Consider the following 25,568-nt stretch of genomic DNA (forward strand, 5'->3'; position numbering starts at 1 on the left):
GAGCTGCACGCGCGCTCCTCTCCTCTCCTCTCCTTTTTTATTCCGCTCCGTCCTCTCACACACGCACACACAGGACGGAGCGGAAAAAAGGAGAGGAGAGGAGCGCGCGTGCAGCGACAGAGGGGGGTGTCAGAGCGGAGGGAGGAGTGTGTGTTCATATTGTGTGTGTTTAGAGGAAGGAGAACCGTAGTAAAGACAAAGTTTCTGGCAACACTGCTGCTAGCTTCTCTTGTAGCAATAACATGCTCCCTCCACAGCTTACTGTGACATTACTTTCTGTTAGGTAGTTAGCTGCTCAGCCCAGTAGAAATTTCAGAATAAAAGCACTTCAATTGCTGCTTTACTTCCGTTGTGAGTTAATGTGTTGTGAGGTAAGTTAATGTGTTGTGTTGTGACCCTTCTGGGCCATGAGTTAATGTATTGTGAGTTAATGTGTTGTGTTGTGAGTTATTGTGTTGTGAGTTAATGTGTTGTGTTGTGAGTTATTGTGTTGTGTTGTGAGTTAATGTGTTGTGTTGTGAGTTAATGTGTTGTGCTGTGAGCTATTGTGTTGTGAGTTAATGTGTTGTGTGTAAAGTTAATGTGTTGTGTGTAAAGTTAATGTGTTGTGTGTAAAGTTAGTGTGTTGTGTGTAAAGTTAGTGTGTTGTGTATAAAGTTAATGTGTTGTGTTGTGACCCTTCTGGGCCACCGTAATAAGTCGTACTCACATGAATTTGATCTTGAAAGGCAAATCATAATGAAATAGATAGTAATAATGAATGGAATATAAACACGCTTCACCACCAACACATTAATGTCTGTTTTAATGAAACATCAGGGAGAATTAAGCAAAAAGAATTTAGCAAAAAAAAAGCGACTTATACTCCATGAAATATGGAAACACAAATGTTTAAAACATTGATGAATATTAGAACAATGTGCTGATAATAGACTGATGAACGTGTGTCTTAGACAAATGTGTGGACTAGCTTATACAGCCGTACCGCCTTCAAAATGATGCTTAACAGGGTTGAGTTTGGTTAGGAAACCACCATTAAGGTGCTCTGAGCCTGAAGAGGGCGCTGTCCTGGGATTCCAATTGTCGGCAAATGAAGATGGCTGGATCTGGAAAGGCATCTGCCAGAAAACTGGAGCCAAGTGTAACAGGATGAGATCTGTTTGTTTTAATTACACAAAATATTGGGTGCCCCTAAGTTTCTTTCCCCCCTGTATTCAGTGTTGGGTTGTAGCCCCTTAATGTGTTCTTCTTCGCTGGTTTTCCCTTCATAAGTTTGGCGCTTGCTTTCCCTCTCCCCTTTCTTTCTTATCGTCCAGCGTAGAGGTAGGTGTCCTGTAATGTTAGCGATATGAATCCTCATTTTATGTTAGTTATGTCCGATATACTGTTATGATTTAAAATCTGTTATGAACCTTTATGGATGTTGACATTTATTTCAGAATAAGAATTTCCTGAGCTCCCTCTACCTCTCACCCTCATGTAGGCGCTCATACGGGATGCTAACACAGTGGTTTCTATTTTCTTTTTGGAAAATTGTCAGATCCGCAATAAGTGGAGGTGGTCTCCAAGGGTGCTGTTGTGTCTCGACATCTTTTGACTCCCTAAAACACAACGCAGAAGTGATCCGGTTACACAAGCACTTGAAATTTTGGGGATAAAGTTGACGATAGTAATTAATGTACATCACAGGGTAGCCGTCTGGACCAGTTATTCTGAGCTTTTCCTACCGTCTGCTTTTATCTGGGTCACTCACCTGCTGAGAGTTAAAAGGCTCCATTGTTTGCTGGTTTAATCTGCAGAAATGAAGTTCATCATAAAGCAGAAGCTGTAACGTTCGTCACACGCTGCGCTGTCAGGTTGACGTTCGGTTCTGAGGTCCGATCTGCACTTTGAGACAAAACCCTGGAGGATTTGGGTGTAGCTGCCTAACTGTTGCTGTTGTAGTTTGACTCAGTGGGAAAAATGTCCAAAGCTGCTTCACAAAATGTACTTTCCAGCGAAGCTTTAGAAGAAATGCATCACTTCTGAGCACCACGCCTCCTTGAACTCCTCTCTCTTAGATTCATACAGCATTCCAAGATCTTTTGTGGGGGAAAAAAACAAAAACAAATTAATTTTAGAGTTTGATCTAGTTTAACCAGCTCGTGCCAGAAGAGCTAAACTTGATAGAAATGTTGCTCTTTCTGACCTCATGAGTGTCGTGGGGCAAACATGCACCTGTCTGCATTCAAGTCTTTTGGAATCAAAAAGTCATTAAACTGCTGATGTTGAGGACGCGGTGAACTGACGGACATCCTAAAGCCTTAGTCACATGCAGGGGTTGTATAGTGTGCCCCCCCCCACCCCCCGTGGAGGGTTGTAGAGAAGAGCAGCCACATCTTAAGTCCATTGAGACAACTGTTGTTGTGAATTTGAGCTAAATAGAATAGAATTGAGGTGTAGGTTTGTCTTGAAGTTCCCTAGGGTCTAATACGGCCACCTCAATGGGTAAACAAAGGACGTGCTATTGTGGTGCGAGTGGTAGGTGTACCGGGAAGTCTTTGGAAGGATAATGGAAGCTACTCGCACTTGGGAGGTCCAGGTGATGCTGTCGGACGGTGTGAGTACTGGCTCCTTACTGACCGTGCACTTAGGTGGCACGCATGTGCATGTAGGATGTCCACACAAAATACACTCTGATTGTTTAATTTCCTTATTTCTAACAGTCAGGCTGCATGCAAGGAACGCGCACGTATCACATGAACAGCACTAGCTTTTGCAGTCAACAGGATTCGGAGGGTTGAAGAAATGTGAAATCCCTACATCTTACCTACTTCACCCTTTAATGTTGTGAGAGTGTTCTCCACCACCTGTTGCCTGCAGCACGCCTGTAGAAAAAGCTGTGCATGAACACTTTCACAGTATGAGTTTGACAAGCGCTCTGCCATCCGCGAAACACTGAGGGTAAAAAGGTTGGACGCTCTTGGTCTCGATTTCTCCTTTTTGTTTCTGTAAATCTGGATTTTATTCCAAAAACTCTTTGATGTTCAATGTTGGTTTACTATTCGGGCACTACTATCAAGTTAAGACAGCTTGGCCTCCTTGGATGATCTGGATTTTGATAGTTTGATACTTCCTGTGCTCTTTTTGATCTGCTCTCTTTAAAAAAAAACAAAATAAATGTCATTGGTGGTTGTGTGGCAGATATTTTTTTTTTTTTTTAATTCCCTCGTTCCTTCTGGGTTGTGTTGGTTTGAGCAGGTTCTGCCTTTCAGCGTGGACGTCTCCTCCTGAAGGTCTATTTTCTCTGAAGTAGGAAGCTGACGCCGTCTCACGTTGGAGTTTCCTGCTCGCACATTCAAAGCAAACTGTTTGAACTAATCAAAGCGGCAATGGCCCACTTTGAAATCCTCCTTTAACCTAAATCTGGGATATTTGCCGTCTCCTCCAGAGTTTATTAGATGCAAATATTCATAGGTGAAAAGAGGAATGTTTTCCAGCAGGGAGTCCATATTATCCTTCATTATCCTTGCAAAGCCTTATTTAAAAATCTCTTTTTAATGCAGCATTGAATAAATGTGTGAAACAAATTCTCCTCCTCCGGGGGGCTGTTTAAACATTCATTTTGCTGCATGTTAACGGCACAGGTAGATGGGATCTAACGAGGATTAAAATGTGTTTGCATGAGCGCTAAAGGACCATTTTCGGCCGCTAATATCCTTTCTTCTGCTAACAGACCGGCAGTAACACTTCAGGCCGGAATAATGACGGACAGGCGCAGCTGACGGGGTTCAAACCCCGCTGCCGTCCGCTCTGGCCTGCTCATCATTATGCAGTTAATCATCTGCTCAGCTTCCGTTCTGGCAGCTTTAAGAAAGGCTAGCAGGTCGTTATGCAAAGCGCACACACCTTTAAATAGGAAATGTATTCACCAATCAGAGGGGTTTGATTTAGAGCCTCAGTATGAAGAGACATCTATCTGTGGACCCCACTTCTGTAAAGTGAAAAAAAAGTCATGTTAGTGGAGGTAAAACGCTTACAGTAAACATTGTTGGTTCTTAAGCTACGTTCACAACGAGCATTGAAATGAAGGGGACCCCATCCATACATTACTACCTAATCAAAGTCCCTAAAGTCCCTAATTAGCTAAAGATTGACCTGTCAAGCCCCAAAGCGATCGTTGAAATCTGCTTAGCTACACGTGAAGGCGGGAGTTTTCAACGGAAACTCTGTTAAGCCCCTCCCCTTCTATTTCACTACTTTCTGACAGGTCAGTGTTTTGTGGGCGTGGCTACGACAAACCGTTTTCAACTGCAACCTCATTTATAGAGCACTTTTCTTGTTGCAGAACACCTCAAAGTTCTTTACATTGGTTAGCCGTTTCATTGCATAATTTTTAAAATTCCACCTTTTTTAGATTATTCTGCATTTAAAAAGTCTGTCTGAGAAAAGCTTGTAGTGAGGGATTTTACATCTTAATCTCGGATTATTGTAAATGGTAAAAAAGGACTACTTTGCTGATTTGGTCTATTATGGGTTATTTTTAAAGCAGAACTACCGCAATGAACTCTATTGTTATAAAAAAATAAAAATCGAATCGTAATAAAAGCCCCCATCAGTCTTACACATTGGTTTGTTGTTGACTAGAACAGAAGCGTTTCCAGCTCTGCTCGTTCTTCAGGCCTCCGTCCAGCTTCATGGACTTTAGGGTTCTGCAGGTTCTTTGGTGATGTTCTGCTGCAATGATCTCATATGTTCTTCCTGGAGTTGCGGTGGGAAGTCTCGGACGTTGCAGCTGCACATTCGGAGCGTCCCACTCAGTGGGCCCGCCTCTTACTTCTACCTAAATCTTTCAGATCTGTGCATCTCAGTGGAGTTGGAAACGGTTCTGAACACGTTGTTCCCACCTCTGGCGGTCTGTGACGGACAGGTGTGAGAGCTCACCTGAGCTACGCTGAGATGAGGCATGTGAAGCGTTTCAGAAAAGGGAACCTTTTCTTCTGGAGTTTAGAAGCTCGTTTCAGAGGAAGGAGTCACTCTTGGCATAAACATCATTTTGGCCTACTTCCTGCTTGTTTGTTTTTCTTTCGACATTAAACTCGGGAGATTTCAGAAGTGGGTCAAGCTGTGCTGAAGGTGGATATGCTTCAGTGGGACCAGAGAAGATGCTCTGGATGGGGCGGGTTTTCATGTGTGGCGCTCTGTGACGGCGCCTGGTGGGACCCGGGTTTGTCTGAGGAGTTATTCTGAGACTGCAGTTCCTGTTCTTTGCCTCTTTCTCGTTCCCTTTAGGGGTCGCCACCGGAAAACATTCTCTCCTGTTGAACTCTGTGTTCTGCACAACCAAGTTGTTCTGTTTGGGATTCTCATGAGGTTTTATGTTGAATACACAACAGCTAAATCTGAATTGCTCCCTTATCCCTCTGGCTCCTCCCTAGTGCTGCAGTTGTAGGGGTATTTGAAGCTGTAGTGTTTTTTGTTTTTTTTAGGTGTGACTTAGGGATGGGTATCCCTCTGCCGGAAGGGTGATCCGCGGCCCGCTGTGGTGCGGAGGAGAAGCACATGGGTGTGCTCTGAAGCACAGACGTTTACATTTAAGCCTTGGAGACACATTAACATTGGTGTTTGGGTCATCTGGACCCACTAGACAGAGCGCTGAACCTTTTTTCTTCAATGATTTGTGATCTTCACTGGTGTCTATGGATTACATGAAATTTTTCCTTTGTCATGGTAGGAATAACACGTCAATGTTAGGGTGGGGTCATCTAAGATAACACAAGGGTTAAAAAAAGAGGACTTTCTGACTCTTTTCGACTCGACTTACTTTAGATGCAGCATGTTGAGGTTCTGACTGGGTTCTGTCAGCTGTTTCACTATTAGTTCCATAAGTCCATCAGGGACTGATTACAGATTATGAAGGAGCATCAGTAGCTCTGACAGGGTTTTTTCTTCTTAAATAAAACAAATCTTTATTTAAAACAGTCGTTTTTGTGTCGCTAAACTTCGTCCCTGTCTTCGGTAAAAGAGAAGAAACCCAGAAAGGTTTTTTCCTCCGTGTTCAGAGCGGCAGCGAGTCTTTCAGCTGACAGACAATCACTGCGGCGTCGCTCTCGGCGTTCCCCCCCCAGGCTGTTTAACTTGCCGCTAACCTCCTGGAACAGACTGGAGTCTTAAGGCCCCCCGGTGAATTGATTAAAATAAAGGTATGTGCGCCTCTGTGTGCGCCGAAAAGGAAAAGTGTCACCCAGGGGAGCTCATCACCGCAGGGGAAGCATAAAGAGTCTTAATTAACGGGGTGGGGGGGCTGTTCCACAGTGACGGCTACATAAATAGAAGTAATGGAGTTGGTGAGGAGGAGGTGGGGGCGGCCGGGCTCCTCACGGACCAAACTTCACCCCCGGGTCGGAGCTGTGGGAGCGTCTGTCGTAGGATTTTCCGCCGGTTGAGGACGTCACGGGGAGGGGCGGCGGCGGCAGAGATCCCAGAGCGACGTCTCCGGCTGACGTCGCTCTGAGGTTTGATCCCCTCCGTCTAATGAGACCCAAGAAGAACCTTCTGCAGCTTTTTCACGTCCGCGTTCTTAAATCGATTTGAACTTAATACTGCAACAATAATTCTGCAGAACCATCAAGACATTTTTTTTAGGCAAAACACAGTTTTGGGTTTATTTTGAATGTTCCAACTGAAAGAGGTCCGTTCTGTTCGGTCTGTATCAATAGTTACGAGAAGTTCTTCTCAAAACCAAACGGGATTCGTTTTACAAATAACTGGAATTCTGTTTTCTGCGTTTTGAACTAAATCTAACAGAACCGACGGAGACAAACTGTTGAGTTTGACCTCAAAAACACTTTGACCTCTGGTTTCAGTCGTTCTGATGTTCGGCGCTCTGTGCCGCTGAGGCTTTGGTTCCAACCGCGCAGACTTGATCTGGACTGCAGCGTTTCCAAACACAAACGGGTCTGATGGCGTTATAGAGGGATAGAGGGACGACAGGATTCATTCCCCCGGGGGGGGTTAGGCTGTCATAGCCGTCTGGTACATTTGAAAACATCCATCCATCTTCTATTCCTGCTGCGCCGCAGGAACCCGACCCAGATCCTTCAGGACAAACATTCAAAACTAGAAAATTGATAGAAATGGGACTTATGCTAGTGGGGCTCGGAGGGGGGGGGTGACACAACCCTCGGTAGGAAGGGCAACCGACGTCAATACCTTGCCAGACCAAATGTGCGAATCAGACCTTTGACATCCATACCGGATCGGTCGGGCCGGGGTCCAGAACGAGCGCCATTGGTGGTGTTCACCGACGGGCTGCCGGTGGAAACTGGACTGCTGTTGGTTGAAGAACAGCAGGAATGTTCAAAGGAACAGAGAAAAGAGAACTGAAGACATGGAGGCAGCTGGTTTTGGAGGGGAGGATGCAGAAGACGGGGGTAGATGGAGGAAGCTGATTCGCCGCGGCGACCCCTGACAGAAAAGCCAAAAGGAACAGGAGAAGTCGTTATTTGGCGTCACCAAGACAAACATTAGATCCGTCTCAGCATCAGTGGGGTGTTGGCGTCCAGAACCGAGCAGATTCAGGTGTGTGACTGTGGCTCAGACGGAGGTGGATGAGATGATGGTTTTTCACCAGGTTCACCTTTTAATGAACCTGGAGACTGTGTGGCAGCGTCTGTCCGTGTTTGAATCCTTTGATTTCAATGCTTGACTAACTTGAAGACCCAGCAGCGCGACCGTGGTGGTCTTTGTTGTCACGAGACTCTAAAAACCACACGGAAGTGCCGCAGGTTTGCAGTTTGAGGCAACCTTGCAACAATTAGCCCCAACTACTTCTATATTGAAATTCTACTCTGACTAAGGCGTGTTGTGACATCCAGCAGCATACAGAGCATGGGGGGGGGGGGGGGGGGCAGACAGTTTAGCCCTTGTCCACCCTGAGACTGAAAGGTCGTGAGTTAGAATCCGAATCATACCAAAGACTAAAAACGGGAGTGTGTGAGTCGTAAAGTTAGTAGAAGCAATCGCACATTAATAACCCTTTGAGAGCAGTAATGTCACCGTGACACCAAATTAGAATGACCCAAAGTCTTTGACTGTTTAGGTAATGAATGTAATTCTGACATGAAAAGTTGCTTTTCTCTGCGTCAGAATTCATGAGAATTGCTTTTAGGGGCGGGACTTTACGGAGAGGCGCTTTAGCTGGTGTGATTTCTGGGGCGGCAACTTTGTTCTTAGTTTCTCCAGTTCAGCTCCAGTTTTGTTCAAGACCATTAAGTCCAGGTTCCTGACCACGTTTCCATTTAGTCCACGCCCAAACTGGTGACATCAGCACTTTAAAGTGCTGCATATCAGCACAAAGCTGCTTTTCTCTGGAATGACCTTAACGGCGTGAACGGTTGAAGAGTTGCTGTAATTCAGGGAACGGCAACACTGGAGCCAAAGCTCTGGTGTTTTGTTCTGTTTGTATTTGTGTCGACGTCTTTACTCGTCGGTCTGGAAGATTCTTCAAAAGGTTTTTCCGTGTGTTTTTTTTGAGAGAAAAAAAGAATACAAGACGTGAAGAAATTATTCTCTTTAGTATTCCTTTTGATTTTCTGTTTAGATTTGGTTCTAAAGACAAATGTCTGTCCTTTCATCAATCTTAATACTGAATGTTTTTCTTAGGAGGTTTTTGTGTTGCAGTGACTCTGACAAAAGGAAGAATATATAGGATTTACCGGGACGGCTAATGTGGGACTTTGGAAAAAAGAGGCTTTCATTCCAGCAGAGATGGGAGGGGGGGGCCTTTCTGTATGGAGTTTGCATGTTCTCCCCGTGCATGCAAGGGTTTTTTCCGGGGACTCTGGCTTCCTCCCACCGTCCAAAAACTACTGAGGTTCATTGTTTTCTCTGAATTGTCCACAGGTGTGTGTGTGAGTGTGCATGGGTGTGACCCTGGGACAGACTGGCAATCTGTCCAGGACGTCCTCTGCAATCGCCCATGAGTGGCCAGGATAGGCTCCAGCAGCCCCGTGACCCAGAAAGGGACAAAACGGGTTTAGAAAATGAATAAATGAATTTAAAATACATAGCTCCGCCCCTAAAACCATAGTTTACCAAATCAAAGCCAAATGACATTTCTACCAAAGACTCCTCTCAAGATGTGTCATTTGTAGAAACGGTTTAGCTCTTCTTCTGTTTGGAATCGAGCTTCAGTCCTGGGTCCGGCCCGCTGCAGGAAACTGTTCTGGTACCCGGGAAAGCAGCTAAATGCCCCCCACCCCACCCCCCTGCAGAAGGTGAGGGATCTCCTCGCTCTGCTGTTGCTGTTCTCCTGTCCCACTGTGCTGAAGTTTCCCTAAAAAGCTCGGAGCTCTGCAGCCCCACCCCCTCGCCCCCGCTGATTGAACGTGTCACCTGGCTGGGACAGCAGGGGGGGGGGCCTCATCAGTCATCCAGGAGGAAAGGCAGTTTGTCTTGGCCTCCTTCTTTCACTCAGCCTCTGGTGCAGACTGGGGGGGGGGGTCTCAGCAGTTATTGTTTTCCAGCTTTTTCTTTAGTATGTGGGGGGGGGGGGGGGGGGGGGGGGGTTAATTTATCACTGGTGTCACTGGCTTCATTTTAGACGGATGCTCTCATGTTTCCTTCCTGTCAACATTGACGTATTTCCCGCTCCTGCATCGGGTTATCCCTCCTTCTGCCCCCCCCGCAGAGACTGGCGGGGAACATGAACGCCGAGGCCGTGGTCCAGAACAAGCTTTCCCACACGGTGAGGGCGCGCTTCCTGCGCTTCGTCCCGCTCGACTGGAACCCCAGCGGCTGGATCGGCCTCAGGGTGGAGGTGTTCGGCTGCTCCTACAGTGAGTACCAAAGCTCCGCCCACTTCTGCTGAACCGGTAACTGACATGTCCTGAAACGTTTTTTCATTTTAACAAAGGGTTTAAGGAAAGGTTTCTTTGAGTTCTGGACTCTCTCTTGGTTTCACTCACACGTGATTTCAAAATAAAAGTAAAAGATTCCTGATCAAACTACTTCCAAAACATTCCAAACACTCAATGAACTGAGAACTACGACACAGATGATTGTAAATGTTTTCTAGGTAGTTTATTAAGGAATCTTGTTCTAAAGTCTTATTGAGATGAATCATTAAATTATCCCCCTACAGTTTACACTCTCTCCTGCTAGCTTACAGCCCCTCAAACCCCCAACCTAACATTAGCGGTAGCCGTACAGTTTGGATCCAGATTCCAGCTGAAACACAGAAAACAAAGACCTTCATGGATCTATTGTCATGCTTCAGAATGGAGCGGGAGTTCGTGTTTTCTTCGTCATGAATAAGCTCCTTTACATTTGTTTTTGTTGTCTGCTCCTGATTCACAACGATTTGACTAAAAAAAGATTTAGACTTAATTTCCCTACAAGAACATGTCCAAAACACCCAAAAAAACTCTTAACTGTCATGGAGCTATTTGTAAAAAAGCCCATACCAAATTGTTTTTATTTGTAACACCAATGACCTGCTAAAAGCCGGCAGTTTTTATGTCAACCCCCCCTTCAGGCTTCACAAAGCTGGAATAGTTTCTGTGTCAAACGGGAAATCTGCCCGCTGGTCTGTATCTCTGTGTGGAAGGAGGTCGGGTTCTGACGGACCTCCAGAAACCACCTGAACTCAAAGCCAGTTAAACTACAGTAAAGCAGAAGTTCAGAAGCAGCGTCGTCATGGTGAAAGGAGGACACCGCTGATGGTAACCAATACGAACAGATTAGAGGTGATCTGAGGTTAATCATCATTTTTTAATGCAGGAGATCCACAGGTTCAAGAGTTCTGCTTCGCCTGAAAGCAGGAAAATCTTCTCCAGCAGTTTGTTTGTTGGGCTAAAGCTTAAACCTCATCTGTCCCAAAAGAACAAGAAGGTTCTTTCAAGAACCAATGAAACTTTGGTTGGACAATGTAGAGAGACGTGGCGTCGTGGTTGAGGGTTCATGCTGGGACGGTCCACTCACCTCCAGATCTTTGAAATTCTGCGCCGGGATCGTCTCCCAGACCTCAACGGACTGAAGTGATGCCGTAAAGAGGGGCGGACCATAATTCCTCCGTGCTGGATTCTGCTGACGCATTGGGAGCAATAAAAGGGAAACTAAATCATCTCCCCCCCCCCGGCCCCTCTCAGCAGATGAAGGCTGTGCAGCGGCGGCAGCAGATATGCAAACGGCAGCAGTGATTTAGAGCTGGACGGCGGAGCTTTACGATCAAAAACAATCTGCACTCGTGTTGAGGAGTCCTGGACACGCCGCTCAAATGAGCTGCCCTCAATACCGCGCTTTATGCAACCGTCTTAGGACCACGAAGGCTCCTGTAATCCGCTCAGTAACGCGTCTGAGAACAATTGTGGAAGATTTCATTAAGTTATAGGATTTGGAGACGATTCAGGGGAAGGGTGGACTTGTGCGACAGCGGCCGCTCTCGACAGGCGTGGCGTGGAACAAAGCGGGGACGCGTCACGCCGAGCGGTTCCACATCGGACTTCTCCTCCTTCTCAGAGTTTTGGGGGTTTGTCCGGGCTCGTCGTCACAGTTCAGTTGGCGGCAGCCTTCGCCACTCCGTGTTTCCCTGAAACAAAGCGACGGGCTGAGCGAAGCTCCACAAAAAAACCATCTGCAGTTCCAGGAGGCTCCGATCCACCACAACGGAAATCCGCCCGACTTAAGCAGATCCCTCCATCTGTGTGTTTCTACTCCAAGTAGCGTCTGCAGCTCAATCCCGCCTCCTCCTGCGACCATCCAGCGCATCCACAAGCAGCAGGCGCCGCTCTAGGAGACACACTTGCTTTAATTAAAGCTCCAGCGCCGCGTGGGGGTGAAAGGTCAACCGCTGACTTTTGGGGGTCTTCATTCCACCTTAATTCCTCTCCATCTTGGCCCCTTAACTTTAAATAAGAATTTAAGAAATTAGCAGACTCACCCCACACTTTTCATTCAGTAAATCGCTGCATCCTTCAGACATCGTCACCACGGTAACCGCATCCATCTGTGGTCAGGGGAGGGATTTTGATTTGGATCTCAGTCGGATACCGAAGTGAAAACAGAATTTATGAGAGATTATTAAAAGAATTAAGATCATCTTTTGATCTTTTCCCAAAGCCTGATTTTCAATGACAGAGTCTCCATAAAACGAGTCTGTTGGTGTGGAAGTAAGCCTCCGCTTATTTCCCATTATCCCTTTGAAACTCCATTGACAAAAAATGACTACTACATTACCCAGAAGCCATCTGTGTTCTGAGTGACGGTCCCCCCACTAAAATCTAAAGCGCAGCGATCATCTATCAACGTCAGCGACGGAGACAACTGCAGCCCACGGCAAGCGTGATGACGGAAACCATGACGTCCAATGTGGCGTCAGGATGATTGACGTCACGTTCAGAGATCTGGTGGGAAAGTCGGACACGATTTTTAAAAATTCGCGAGAGTCAAATAATAACAAAGACAAAAATATAAGGGAGCTGGACCGTAATGAACGGGAGCGGGAAGGAAGTGAACATCCAGTCCTGTTTCATCCTCTAACATCTGTATGCTTCATTTCCTTGTACTGTCTTGGGAGTGGGGGTCATCTGGACCCCACAAGGGCTAAAATGGAGTGGAGCGGGGAGCTTGTGGTTTTACTACTTAAAATCTCGTAAATTTATGAGAAAAAGAAAAAGAGTCATTTATCGGAGCCTAGCTTGAAGATGAAATATGTGGAGTCTTTTGTGAAGCTTTATTTCCAAATCAAAAACAAAGAGAGTCTGAACCTTTTGGTGACTCAAAATCAGATTATTTTCAGTGGAGCCGTCTGTCGGTGTCGGTAAAGCGGAGTTTCATCTGGAACATAAGGAGCTCAGAGACACCTTTGGGTGCAGAGGACCGCTACTTTTCATTCACGTACCCAGAAGTGCATTTGTCTCATTACGTCATGAACCGGTCATGTTCAGAACACTAATGTGTCAAACAGTTACATACCCCCCCTCCTCCAGATGAAACGTCCTGTTTAAAATAAAACAACAAAGAGGAATGAAAATAGTCTGTTATATTAGCATTAGAACGCTGAAAATGCCAGAAAGTGCTGCTCCTCCTCAGAGGGAAGCGTCACACAGACGTAGAGATCTGGTCTTTGGTGAAGGGACAAAGGATTAAAGTGAACATCTGCCTGCAGGGACACCGACGTCTTCATCAACGGCTGCAGAGATCCTGATTAAACCTTAATAAATCGTAAATCAAACAAAGGAGCTTCCAAACATTTTTAATGTTATCAATAACGTTTTAATGTTTTTTTTTTGGTGGTCGTAAAACTCCGTTGTATTCATCTGAGTCGCATTTTTATTTTATTTTTTTACATGTTAAGACAAAAAAAACAACATATTTTCTGTTTTGTTTTAATTTTCATAAAACTTTCCTCATTTTTTCCAGTTTGAATCATATCAATGTTTAGTTTTTTACTAACAATTTGCTTTAGACAAAAAATAAATATATATCAATGCATATTTTTACATAGAATTAATTTAAAAATTTGATTTAAAATAGTGTTATCTAAATAAAAATGGACCCTAATTTAAAAATATAGGGATTTCTTTTACAAACTTCAAATGTTTGGTTGTCAGATTCCACCGTCAAGGCTGCTAAATGACCAAACACTCAGATGTAAATTATTTTCCTTTTTTTCCTAATAAAGGATTCAAATTTTCAGAATCTCTTCAAACGCGTCTCACTGCTTATGAACTGGAGGTTCATCAAACAGAAAAATGGCGTCCAGTCCCTGAAGGTTTGTTGAAAACAGGAGAGGAACGGAATGAAAAGCGGTTTCCTTTGGCGTTCCTGAGCGGCCGGTTCTCCTCGGTTCCTCATGCGCTGTGATTTCCCCGCAGAGTCGTACGTGGCGGACTTTGACGGCAGAAGCTCCCTGCTGTATCGGTTCTACCAGAAGTCCATTTCCACGGTGAAGGACGTGATTTCTCTGCGCTTCAAGAGCCACCAGGCCGAGGGCGTCCTGCTGCACGGCGAGGGCCAGAGAGGAGATTACATCACCCTGGAGCTGCACCGAGGCAGGCTGGACCTCTACCTCAATCTAGGTGAGGGGGCTTCCTCTCTATCCCTCTGCAGAATCAGCTGCTGTCCTCCGTGGTCATCGTGGGAATCATCGGCTGAGATTGAACCCCAGATTGGCAGCGATTGAGAGGATATGAGAGCTGTACTTTTGGAGGAAGCCTCCATGATTGAGTTGACATTTCATTCCCAGACAAAGTTATTTGGTCAAATTGCTAAATCTGACAACAGAAGCCCAGAAGGTTTCTCCTCAGAGGCGTGAAGGATGACGGGTGTGTGCGTGTGTGTGTGTGCGTGTGTGTTTGCAGACGACAGCAGGCCGAGGTTCGGCAGCCGCCGCGCGGCCGTGAGCGCCGGCAGCCTGCTGGACGACCAGCACTGGCATTCCGTCCACATCGAGCGCTTCAACAAGCAGGTCAACCTGACCGTGGACTCGCACACGCAGCACTTCCACACCGCCGGGGAGGGGCACTCGCTGGAGGTGGACTACGAGGTGAGGGGATGGGGGGGACGGGGGGCAAACGCCCGAGCTGCCGTAAAGAGACTTTTACTGCTGCAAACACAGCAAAACGCTCAAACCAGCAGCCATCGCCATGACGCTGGATTTTAAAACACAAAAGCAAGTTTTGAATGTTTAACAATTATCTCCTTCAGCCAACTGTTACTTAAACTGTTATTTCTGCACTATGTCAATGAATGATTTAAACTTATATCACATAAAAGATGCACAGACTAAACAGTGTTCAGTCATTGGAAAACACGCTACACACGTTAGCGTCTGCACATTACCTGTAAAGCTGCGTTCACGATAGACGCCGACGTCTCCTTTGATCGATGATGATGAGCGCTAGTGTGAATGCATCTGCTGTCAATCAAAATCTTGTGCACATCCACGTTTTTGAGTGACTTATTGCATGAATTGGTTTGTGTGTATTCGTCTAGTTATGATTAAATGCAAAATTGTGTTTCTTTTTCTCGACATTTCTAGAATTTTGATGAATTTTTGCCCGTATGTGTGATGGCAACGCCGCTAGTGACCCCATCAGCAGACGGGATGAACGTGACCTTTAACTCAAAAAAGCCTTAAATTCCTGAATGATCCAGAAACGAGTTCAAAAACCAGCATAAGTGATGTATGTTCCCTGTTCCAAATGCTAATGAGGCGTCAGTGGGAGACACTGAGGAACGTCTGCTGAGCTTTGAGCTGCAGAACAAACTGCAGAGCTGCTATTGTCAACATTAAACCAGAGGAGGGATTTCCGGATAAACACGCCGAATTAAAGAAAGCAAATATGGAGACAGACGAGGAAAGAAGCGTTTCTTTTAGCTCATTTTCTGACTAAATTCTTCTGTTTCTCTGTCATTTCTTTTCGTCTGCTTTGCTAAAACTTGTGAAAGTTTCCAGACACGGTCATCTGCCAAACTGGAAATGAAAATGGAAAGCTGCAACATCAATCAAGACGTCCTGCAGCAAGTTCTCCTCCATCCGTCATGAACTCCCTGAAGTTCTCCCTGCAGTTGCATTTGAAGCCTCACATGTGAAACCTGTTGCTTTGAGTTTGGGGGAAAAAAAAACCAAAACCTTCCGAGTGAGAAAAATGTTGCCGATGGTTTTTTGGGAAAAGCGAATCCCAGGTTTGGCGGATGAGACTCCAGCCGGTTCCTGAAGCCACGTCTTGTGTTTTCCTTCATCACAGCTGAGTTTCGGCGGGATCCCTCTGCCTGGAAAACCCGGCACCTTCCTGAGGAAGAACTTCCACGGCTGCATGGAGAACCTCTACTACAACGGCATCAACATCATCGACCTGGCCAAGAGGCGCAAGCCGCAGATCCACAGCGTGGTGAGTCTGACGCCCGTCCGACTTTTAGGCCTTTGCTATCCTGTGGGGTCCAGATGACCCCATTAACGTTAACGTGCCTTGGAGGCACGTTAACATTGAGAGTGGGGTCATCTTGACCCCACAGGATAGCAAAGGGTTAGGAAATGGCGAGCTGCTGCCCGTTCAGGATGAGGGCGTTAAAGGAACATGTGCTTCCTCTAACGGCTCAGAAATGTGAAGCAGCTCCTCTCAGAGCGGCGAGAACGATGGAACCGAATCAGAGAGGCTGAGCGCAGGAGTGGGCGAGGAGGAGGAAGTGGGCGATTGAACCGCAGGGAGGGGGGGGGGGGGGAATGCAACTATTACAGTAACAGTTTAATTTGGTAACCGCGCTCTCATGTGAAGTGCGGTTGCATAATGCCGCTTCAGAAGCGTTTGGAAGGGAAAACGGTGGAGGTGAAGCTCCTACCTGCCCACTGCTGCTCCTGTGACGTCTGCTCTGCATCCTCACAGTCTGAGGAGAAACTTCCAGATTGAAGCGGAAGCCTTTCGAGGGGCCAAACGGCCTCTGGGGCCCCTTCAGGTCACCCACTGGAGGACAGATCGTGGAAGGCGCTGAAATGATAATCTAGTATTTGTGTTACAGGTCAGATATTCAGCTTCAGACCTGATGCAGAGAAAAAATATCGTGGTTTCCTTTCAATAATTTGTTTTAAAAGGTATTTTAACTAAAATATAGACTTTATTCCCAAACATCCCACAACAGCTTCAGAGGGTTTTCAGTTTCCCTAAATGAGCTGCAGAGCCTCAATCAGAGATCCACCCTAACTCCTAAAAAACTAGACAGTGCGGCTCTATGTAGTCCTCCGGATTTTAAAAGCAATTCTAGCACCACGCTCACTACTATTTAACAAAGTTAAAATCGAATTAATGTGAGCGTATTGCAGCAATTATTTTTGAATCCACTTTCCTCTGAAGATAAAAACGTTACTGGTTTATTAAAAAAAAAAAATTAATACTTTTTTTTTGGGGGGGGGGGCAAAAAATGTTCAGGCGCAATGCATTGTGGTCTATATTCGAGCATCGATGGATTTTGGAATCGGAGATTCGGACAGCACTAGAAAACGGCCAACGCACTATAAAGTGCACTATGTAGTGAATATTAAGGAATTCAGACAAAACCCTGGTCAGTACTTTTTTTTTTTACTTTAAACTTTGAATGTCAAACTTTATTCAACTGCTTTTTACATAAAATAAAATGCTCGTAAAAAATTATGTGATTAAAATAAAAACACTCCCTCCACCCGCCCAGTTCCCCCACTAGAACCCTTATATCAGGGGTGTCAGACTGGTTTTTCAGAAATCCTGACTGTTGATTACCTGGATCAGGTGTTTTCCACCAATAAGGAGCTTTAATGGCAGGTTGGTTAGAAAATATGCAAAACTGGAGTTTGACACCTGTGCCTTATATTAAAACGTAACAAAGACTGAAGAGCTGCAGCTGGAAAGAAACTGTCTGGCTGGGAAAAGAAACGGGGATCCAGTTAATGCAGGGCCCCGCCCAACACAGCCCCCCCCCCCCCCCCCCCCCCCCCCCCCCGCCGCTATTAGACCACAATGAAAACCACAGCAACAGCCGGTGGCTCCCCAGAAAAATGGGGGATGCATAAACCTTAAAAATGTGAATATTAATGATACTAAAATGAATATATTAAAAAAATATTCATGTATGTAGAATAACTGTAAAATGTTTTTAATAGGGGGGAAAAAAATCAATAGAAAAGATCAAACTAAACCATTACAGTAGTCATGTGACTTTAAAAAGGCGGGTCTTCACAAAAACCTCTACGGTCCCTGCGGCCGTGGCACCAACCTTTAACCAAACTTGTTTGAGCAACTTCCTTTCAAAGCCCTTTCCAGATAAAAATGTTGCTACTTTGATGGCGGTTATCCTGATCTGCCACAGTCTAGTTAGTCACCGCCATCATATTTAAGGTGGAATCTAGAGATAAAACCATTTTGATATATTATACCATGGTCTGGGTGATTAATCAATTCTGAACGGCTGCTGGGTGTGGATTAACCCTTGTGCTATCCTAGGCACTCTGACGTTGGGAGTGGGGTCATCTAGACCCACTAGACAGTGCGCTGAACCTTTTTTCTTCAATGATTTGTGATCTTCACTGGTGTCCATGGATTACATGAAATCTTTCCACCTTTATCCACCTTTGTCATGGTAGGGAGAACATGTCAATGTAAGGGTGGGGTCATTTTGACCCCACAAGATAGCACAGGGGTTAAAAAGTGATCATCCACACCTAAAAAGAAGTTCCAGTCACATAGTTTAACTCTTCTTAACTTTCTGTCTGAACAGATGCTTTATGTAACACATCGTGATCATCAGCATATATATTGCTTTTCTTTGCCGCTGCATTCCAGGTCGGCGCCGGTTAAACGGTGCATTGACGGTAACTTGACCCACAACGAAAGAAATAGTCAACTATTTGTGAAAAAAGCGATCTAAACCGAAGAAAGAACAAGAATAAAGTACCAAGAACTGATTGAATATTTATTTCTTTTGTAAGTCACCATGGTAGAAGCGCGTTAATTGCCAAACGTTGCCATGTTTGGCGAAACCACTTCGGAAGTTGACGGCCACTTTGAAGGCCATCAAACTCCCCTCCCAAGACTTTAAACTCTTAAAAATGTGATAAAAATGGTCCAGTTAATAAGCCCCCACAATAATATGATAGACCTGGAGTCAGCCCCTACCCGTCATCTGTGGTGCCTGCTGCCTTCTGTGACAGCAGCAGACGCTCCAGTGGGAATGATGGGCGCTGTAATGGAATTTCAATGGGACGTTCTCCCATGGCCTGATGGGAGGGAAAGACATCAAAGTGGTCTAAAGTCATGAATGTTTGGGCTCAGAACACAAATTAAGGATTAAATCTGAATGCAGTTTGAGGGATTCTGTGATTTCCCAAGTGGACTGTCCCTGACCTGTGTGGACTTCATCCATTACAGAGAAACGATGTCCTGAACAGGTTTCACTTGTAAGTCCGGCCCTCACGTGTTACAGGCAGACATTATATAATAAATGTCACACAATTCCTTCAATCATCTTTTCTGTCCTGGTTTTGTCCCTAAACAAAAGAATATTTCATTATCGTGGTTTGGCTTTTTTTCTCTGAAAAAAAAGAAAAATTTGACCCCCATCCAAAAACGAATCTTCTAAATTCCAGACGTGTAGAAAACATTATTCTATAAAACTCATGTCTCCATGGCAACGCAAATACATTTGAAATTGACTAAAGTCTGTCTATGAGGCACATAAGTTATTTCAAATATTTGTACCTACTGTCAGCAAAATGGGTACAAATGTTTTTACCACATCAGGGGGTTAAAAACCTCAGGATGGGATCTTGTTGCTTGGCTTTTGAGAACGCCGCCATCCTCTCAAAATGTGGTCATTTTTGCAAACGCATCGCTTCTTTCTGAATTCTTTCACTCCTATCTAGAGCGCTAGCCATTTTCTAGTCCCGTCTGAATCCACAATTCCAAAATCGAGTGCCCTAGAGGTTTCCCAGAAGACTCTGTGAAAAACCAGTGTGCATCGATTCTCACTAGATTGGCGAATATAGACCACAATGCATTGCGTCGGAACAATTTCTATCCAAAAAAATGTTTGTTTTTTTTTTTCAAAAAAAATGTATTTTTTTTTGATAAACCATCAACGTTTTTGTCTTCAGAAGACGGTGGACTCATAATAATCGTCGCAAAACGCTCATTTGAATTAGATTTTAACTTTGTGAAATTGATGATGTCATATCCGCCGTTTAAAAAGAACGACAACAAAAAAGTAGTGAGCGTGGAGTTAGAGTTGCTTTTAAGTTTCAGGGCACTACATAGTTCTTTTAGTAGTTAGGGGTCAAAGTGTGAATTGGGACCCAGCCACCTCTTGAATTTCAGTCATGAGGTTTGTTTTAGGCCATCATCCATCCATCCATCCTCTGCCAATCATCTGGTCGCTGCAGCGGCCGAGAAGCAGACTTTTCAATCAGATTTGATCAGAAATGTGTTGTTACTTGATTGCTGTTCCTGTTCCCGCCTCCCAAAGATGGCGGCCGTACATTAAAGAGTAATCATGACTGTGTCCGAATTCCCTCCTTACTCCCTAACGAATAAAAGCGATATAGCACGGGAATATTTACTGCCCCGGATGGTAAAAGCACATCAGACACCATCCTCAGTACTCTTCTGTAATTTATCTTAAACAGCAAGTATGACGTCATTAATATTATCAAAGATGGTTTATCCTAAAAAGGCACGCTAACATTGGGAGTGGGGTCATCTGGACCCCACAAGATAGCACAAGGGTTATAAAAAAATAGTACATTACTTTATACAAAAACTGTTCAAACACATTGCATTGTGGTCTATATTTGCCAATCTAGTGAGCATCGATGCTCACCGAGACTTCTGGGAAATTTCCAGGGCACTGAAATTTGAAATTGCAGATTACCAACAAAATGGCGAATGCACTACATGGTGCACTAAGCAGTGAGGGAATTGGACTTACTTTGTTCAAAGGAGATACAGGTGGGAACCGTCTCCAAACTTTTACACATCATTCCGTGATTTAAGGTGGTCCTGGGGACGTGGAGGGAGGAGGTGGTGCTGGCTGTCATTTAGTGACATTTGAGCCCTGGAAAGCTGGTTTAAAATCCAATTCTTTGGAGTTAACTCTACAGCCTCCAAACATATATTCTGCAGTGAGGACTGAGCCAAACAGCTGGAATGTTTGCATTCACCTGAACAGAGGCTGCATAGACTCCAGTGACCCTTTGACCCCAAAACATGACCTAGTGGGATTAGAAAATGGATTTATAGGTTTACATTTATCTATATGTTTTGTGTGATAACTTGAAAATGATAAGGATCCAACGTCTAAACACAAAGTTACTCACAGCTAAAACTTGGCTCTGCTTGGACGAGGTTTGTTACCAAAGCAAACCCTAAAGGGTCTCACGCTTTTCTTTGGCCTTTTAAACTAAATTCATCCTTTTTCTATCCGTAAGCAAGACGACTCGATCTCTGAGGCTCCGCCTTTCTCTCCTTGTGAGTGTCGCACCTTTTTATGACGTCAACCTTGAGCCGGCCTCTGCTGCGTGTCTGTGTTTCGTCCACGAAAACAAAACAACATCCGAACCTTTACAAAGACGGATGTGCATAGCGTGCACATAAAAGGAAAGCGTTTTGCTGATCACCGCTACCTCTGCAAAGTGTGTGTTAGCCTGGGGCGGACTCACTTTGTGATGTCATAATGTGGGGACCCATTATGACAGGGGCTGCTGCTCAGAGGTTGAGTTGAATTTCTGTAAGGAATAAACATAACACAGTGGAGCGGAAAACTGCTGCATAAATAGGTACAGAGGTTTGTTGCATAAACTCCATAAATCCTTCTGACCTGCATACATCCGTGGATCAGCCGGCTCCAGGTGTGCTTTCATTGTATGAACAGCATTAAGCAGACATTTGATGCGTCACTGTGAGCCAACCTTCCACCAATGAGGCGCCCAGATGACAGAATTCAGCTTTTTTATTTATTTCTCCAACAGATGAGTAAACCGATCAGAGCTGAAGGCCTCTTGGGTTGAACAGATTTTACTGTTGCATTACGGGTTTATACTCGGAGTATATTTGTATAAACCCCTTTTGTATTTGAGGCTAAGCTTTATTTCTGAAAAGTATATTTGGATGCATTCCATGTTAGAACGGACGGAAGAAAAGAAGAGAGAGAGAGAGAGTGGGATGTTAGAGATGGGGGATGAGGGGTTAAAATGGGGGAGATGAGGGGCAGCCGATAATAAAAGTCAAACCGATGAAAAAAAGCTCATGACCTTTGACCGGTAGAGTCCACCACTTGTGTAGAACAGTCTTTCTTTCGGACCCACACCCCGCCAGGCTGTGGCCCTCGGGGCGGGTCGCTGTGGAACTAAATAAATTTTTTATTTTTGTGCTCTGCGATGTTGCAGCGTTGGTACATAAATTTCATGAATTTCTCTGCTCATACAGGCTGCTGCTGCGTGTGACAGGTACTCCGCCTCATTAATATTTCTGGTGCGGTTGGAATAAGGTCACGCCGCTCTAACCGTCGGCTGTCATGACATTTGCAGACGCACCGCGGGGGAATTCCCGCGAGAGCGTCCTCTCCTGACAGGACGCTAAAACTGCGCGTGAATATTTTTGTTTTTTTATTTTATTTATGCTCTTCTTTTTTTTTTCCTCCTGCTCCCCTCCAGGGCAATGTGACCTTCTCGTGTTCACAGCCCCAGCTGGTGGCGTGCACCTTTCTGAGCGCCGGCAGCAGCTTCCTGACACTCCCGTCACACGCCCCCGCCGCGGGGGACTTCTCCGTTCGCTTCCAGTTCAGGACCTGGAACCCAGACGGGCTTCTGCTCTCGGTGCAGCTCGACCCCAGCCCACAGAAACTGGAGATGCAGATCAGCAACAGCTGGCTGCTCCTCACCCTCCACGGCGCCGGGGGCCAGAGGACCGAGGTCACTGCCGGTGAGTTCCAACAAGCTCCACTCTGCTCTTCCTCTGAATAAAGGATGTGGAGTCGTTTTCAGGTCTACAAACATCTCTGTTTTAAAAAGAAAAATAATTCAACATATGAAATAAACGCTAAAAATGTATATTAAGTAGGAATAAAAACGTAAACAAAAGTCATCTGGCTGCAGATGAAGATCGGAAATTTCTGCAGCTTTGAGTCTCTAGAAATCTTCAGTGAGATCCATCGACCAGACATGAAGCAGATCTGGAACCGACCGGACGGATTACGTGTGGAGTCAGACTGATAACATTTCTGAACATCAGAGCACCAGTCAGACAGGTGGTGGTAGTGTGATGGTTTGAGGCTCCATCGGATGCCGGTTTCATTGTTTTGCAGCAGAACAAAGATCCAAACTGAGTTCAAATTTGTATGCAAAGAAAGTTCTGTCACAGACTTTAAAGTCCCTCTCCCATCCTCTTTTCAAAGCGTTGATGTCGTTTTTAGCCAAAGCAAACAAAACTGTCTCTAGGACGTAGTTTCTGCAGAGGTGCAGCAGTTCATTAGAAATTCACCTCCGAGTTGTGGGCGGCAACCCCACCCCTCTTCCCTTCCCCTGTTGCTGAGAGCTCTCTGTTTACATGCTGTCCCACTAGCTAACAGCCCACCTAACATTTGTGGCGGCCCGCCCGGCGTATTTTCTGCGTCACTACTGCTGTGTTTTTTGATCTGATCCTGATTCAAAATTATTAAAAAATAAAGAAATACTCAGAAACGCTATTTTAGCCTATTTTGCTTCATCAGAAAAACGGCACAAGACCACGATTTTTATCGGAGTGTGTTTTTAAGAACTGTCAGGATCACTGAATTTACAGAAGAAGTAAATAAAAAAACAGATACAAATAAAAGGAATAAAGTTGTTTCGCCTCTAGTGTGTTTGGTTAAATCCAGAACAGTCCAGACTTCCTTTCAGAGGACTTCTTAACATTTAGTGTTCAGTCCGTGGAAGTTCTGTCCGCGAGCGTCCCATCCAGTTTGATGGGTTCAGGTTCTGGTCGTCAGGAAGCTTTCAAATAAAGAGAAACACAGAAGTTTGGCTTTAATCGGATCAAAGCAGATTCCAGAATGGATTCGGTTCTGCTGTAATCTGACGCCGGTTGATGGAAATCATTTGTCCAGCGTCTTTCTGGGGGGGGGACTCTTGGAGGTCACAGCTGAATTCATTATCGAGCTGAAGCTCCGATAGCATCTCGGTTGCAAATTCAGGCGGTGGGGAGACGCATTATCATATCAAACAGACGGAGAGCAATCCCTGAGATCGGCGCTGATCCGGAGCGAACGTGCCTCCCTGGTGGGGGGGCCGGTTCCTTAATTACAGCAGGATATCGACGCTGTGAGGAGGGGGGGGGGGCTGGCAGCAGCTGGAGGCGTCTCTGTGATGGATGCTCTGAAACACAAGCAAGCTGTGAGACGCAAACTGAGAAAACCGGACTCGCCGCTGATAAATCTGCTTCCCGCGGTGCCAAACGGCGGGCCGTGGGGGGGCGGCGGCGGCGCCGTCAGGGTTGCCTTAAGTGGAAATGCAAGCGTGATGTGAAGAGAGGTGTCACATTATCGGTGGGAACGGAGCTGTGAAATTTTCGATGCAGCAGGAAGGATGTGAGAGATTTTTTTCTCACCTTGCTCCGCCTCTTCCTGCTCACCTCTGACGGCGGCCCCGAGGCCAAAGCAGGCGGAGACGCCGGAGCCTCTGGGGCGCCCTTCAGCTCCGTTTCAGGTGATGAAGCGGTCGCACGGCTGGAGTTTGATGGAGAAGTGGGAGAGCGTGCAGCCTCACAAGTGCCCCTCTCAGAAGGCAGCGGAGGTTCCTGGTCCTCGCCGCTCTTTTTTTACCTTTTTTTAACGTCCTTTTGGCCTTTCGTCGCTGCGGCGCCACATAGATGAGCAGCGGTAAGCACCTGCGTTCTCCAAGGGAGCTGCGGAGGAACAGCGCTTCTGGTTCCATTTGAAGGCTCTTCAGAGCTGGAGATGCTCTCCTAAAGTCAAACAGTTCGTCTGTGCCGTTCCGCTTATGTAAAGCCATCACGAACCGGCAGGAATCGAGCTCACGAGCTCCACCAGAACACAGGTTGGCCTCTACGGTTCATCCGAACCAGGATCTGGCTCGGGTGGGCGGGTCTTCTGTTCAACCAGAATCCCACTTGTGTGAGCTGTAGGGGGTTAAAAAGAGAAACTCACATGAGCGTCAACAACCGGTTCTATGTTTGGCTAAGTTGGTCCACATGACACATTCAGGTTGAACCAACCGTCTCCATGGCAACCCGTAGTGTTTGCTTATATCTTGATATAAATAAAAAAAACAGCGAAGGCATTTTGTGCAACAAAGGTTTCCCTTATAGCTCAATGTTTGCATTTCTTAAACCACGTGACACGTTGAGGCTCCGCAGAAAACAGGAAAAGGGAACGACAGACGGAGAAATCCATGAAATAATTATAAACTCACGAAAGTCACTTTGACTCTATGGTCTATAAAACCAGTCTTTAAAATAAAACCATCTCACCACCATTCAGAGGATTTTACTTTACAGCTGGGGCGGCGCAGAGGTAGAGTGGTCAGCCACTGATCGGACAACTCCATGTCTACATCAGTGTGTGTGTGTGAATGTGTGTCATGGTTCTCACTGCAGACCGTTGAGCTTGATTTGTAAATCGAATCCGATCGCCACCTAAGTATCCCACACACCCCTAGCCTTTGTGCTACCTTGTGGGGTCCAGATGACCCCACTCCCAATGTTTACGTGCCTAACGTTGGGAGTGGGGTCGTCTTGACCCCGCAAGATAGCACAAGGGCTTGTTTGGGATGTAAAGGCTAAAATGGTGGTTTACCATCAGGATGTACATTTTTTTCAGCTTTTTTTAAGAAAGTTTTCTTTTTTCATCAAACATGGATTCTGATCAAACAGCTGCTGATCAAAGCGAGTCTTCTTGTGGTTTGCAGGTCGCAAGGTCAATGACGGGCTGTGGCACTCGCTCAGTCTCACCTGCAAGAACCTGCAGCTCTCTCTGAGCGTGGACGGCGACCCCCCCTCCAACATTGAGCTTTGGAAGCCGGTGAAAGTGCGAGGCAGCTTCTTCTTTGGAGGTAAGAACCGCCGCCTTCG

The 25,568-nt window shown here is 45.7% G+C and overlaps 1 protein-coding gene and 3 long non-coding RNA genes across 6 annotated transcripts in view; 1 reads left to right on the forward strand and 3 right to left on the reverse strand.

Annotated features, from left to right (window-relative positions):
• The window catches only part of LOC101169574 (contactin-associated protein-like 5), a 156,565-nt gene that overhangs the window by 55,237 nt on the left and 75,760 nt on the right, over nt 1-25,568 (forward strand). The window contains exons 4-9 of the mRNA XM_011489979.3: nt 9,671-9,818; nt 13,857-14,060; nt 14,343-14,527; nt 15,732-15,875; nt 22,157-22,424; nt 25,406-25,549. Coding sequence (XP_011488281.1) covers nt 9,671-9,818; nt 13,857-14,060; nt 14,343-14,527; nt 15,732-15,875; nt 22,157-22,424; nt 25,406-25,549 — 1,093 coding nt within the window. The remainder of the gene's footprint in view (nt 1-9,670; nt 9,819-13,856; nt 14,061-14,342; nt 14,528-15,731; nt 15,876-22,156; nt 22,425-25,405; nt 25,550-25,568) is intronic.
• On the reverse strand, nt 790-12,623 carry LOC105356859. 3 transcript variants are annotated; one of them, XR_002872436.1, is made up of 4 exons: nt 11,921-12,623; nt 3,889-3,973; nt 1,754-2,081; nt 790-1,601 (listed from the first exon to the last, which is right to left on the reverse strand). It is a non-coding gene; the product is annotated as an uncharacterized LOC105356859 (long non-coding RNA). The 3 variants fall into 3 exon arrangements; XR_002872435.1 differs by having other exon boundaries at nt 2,810-3,973; XR_002872434.1 differs by having other exon boundaries at nt 1,754-3,973.
• LOC111946706 lies at nt 20,305-22,179 on the reverse strand. The gene is made up of 3 exons (XR_002872437.1): nt 21,164-22,179; nt 20,822-21,026; nt 20,305-20,716 (listed from the first exon to the last, which is right to left on the reverse strand). It is a non-coding gene; the product is annotated as an uncharacterized LOC111946706 (long non-coding RNA).
• Nucleotides 22,415-25,535, reverse strand: LOC110017394. The gene is made up of 3 exons (XR_002292801.2): nt 25,449-25,535; nt 24,087-24,617; nt 22,415-22,500 (listed from the first exon to the last, which is right to left on the reverse strand). It is a non-coding gene; the product is annotated as an uncharacterized LOC110017394 (long non-coding RNA).

The sequence above is a fragment of the Oryzias latipes genome, chromosome 21 (genome assembly GCF_002234675.1).
Source record: "Oryzias latipes chromosome 21, ASM223467v1".
NCBI lineage: Eukaryota > Metazoa > Chordata > Actinopteri > Beloniformes > Adrianichthyidae > Oryzias > Oryzias latipes.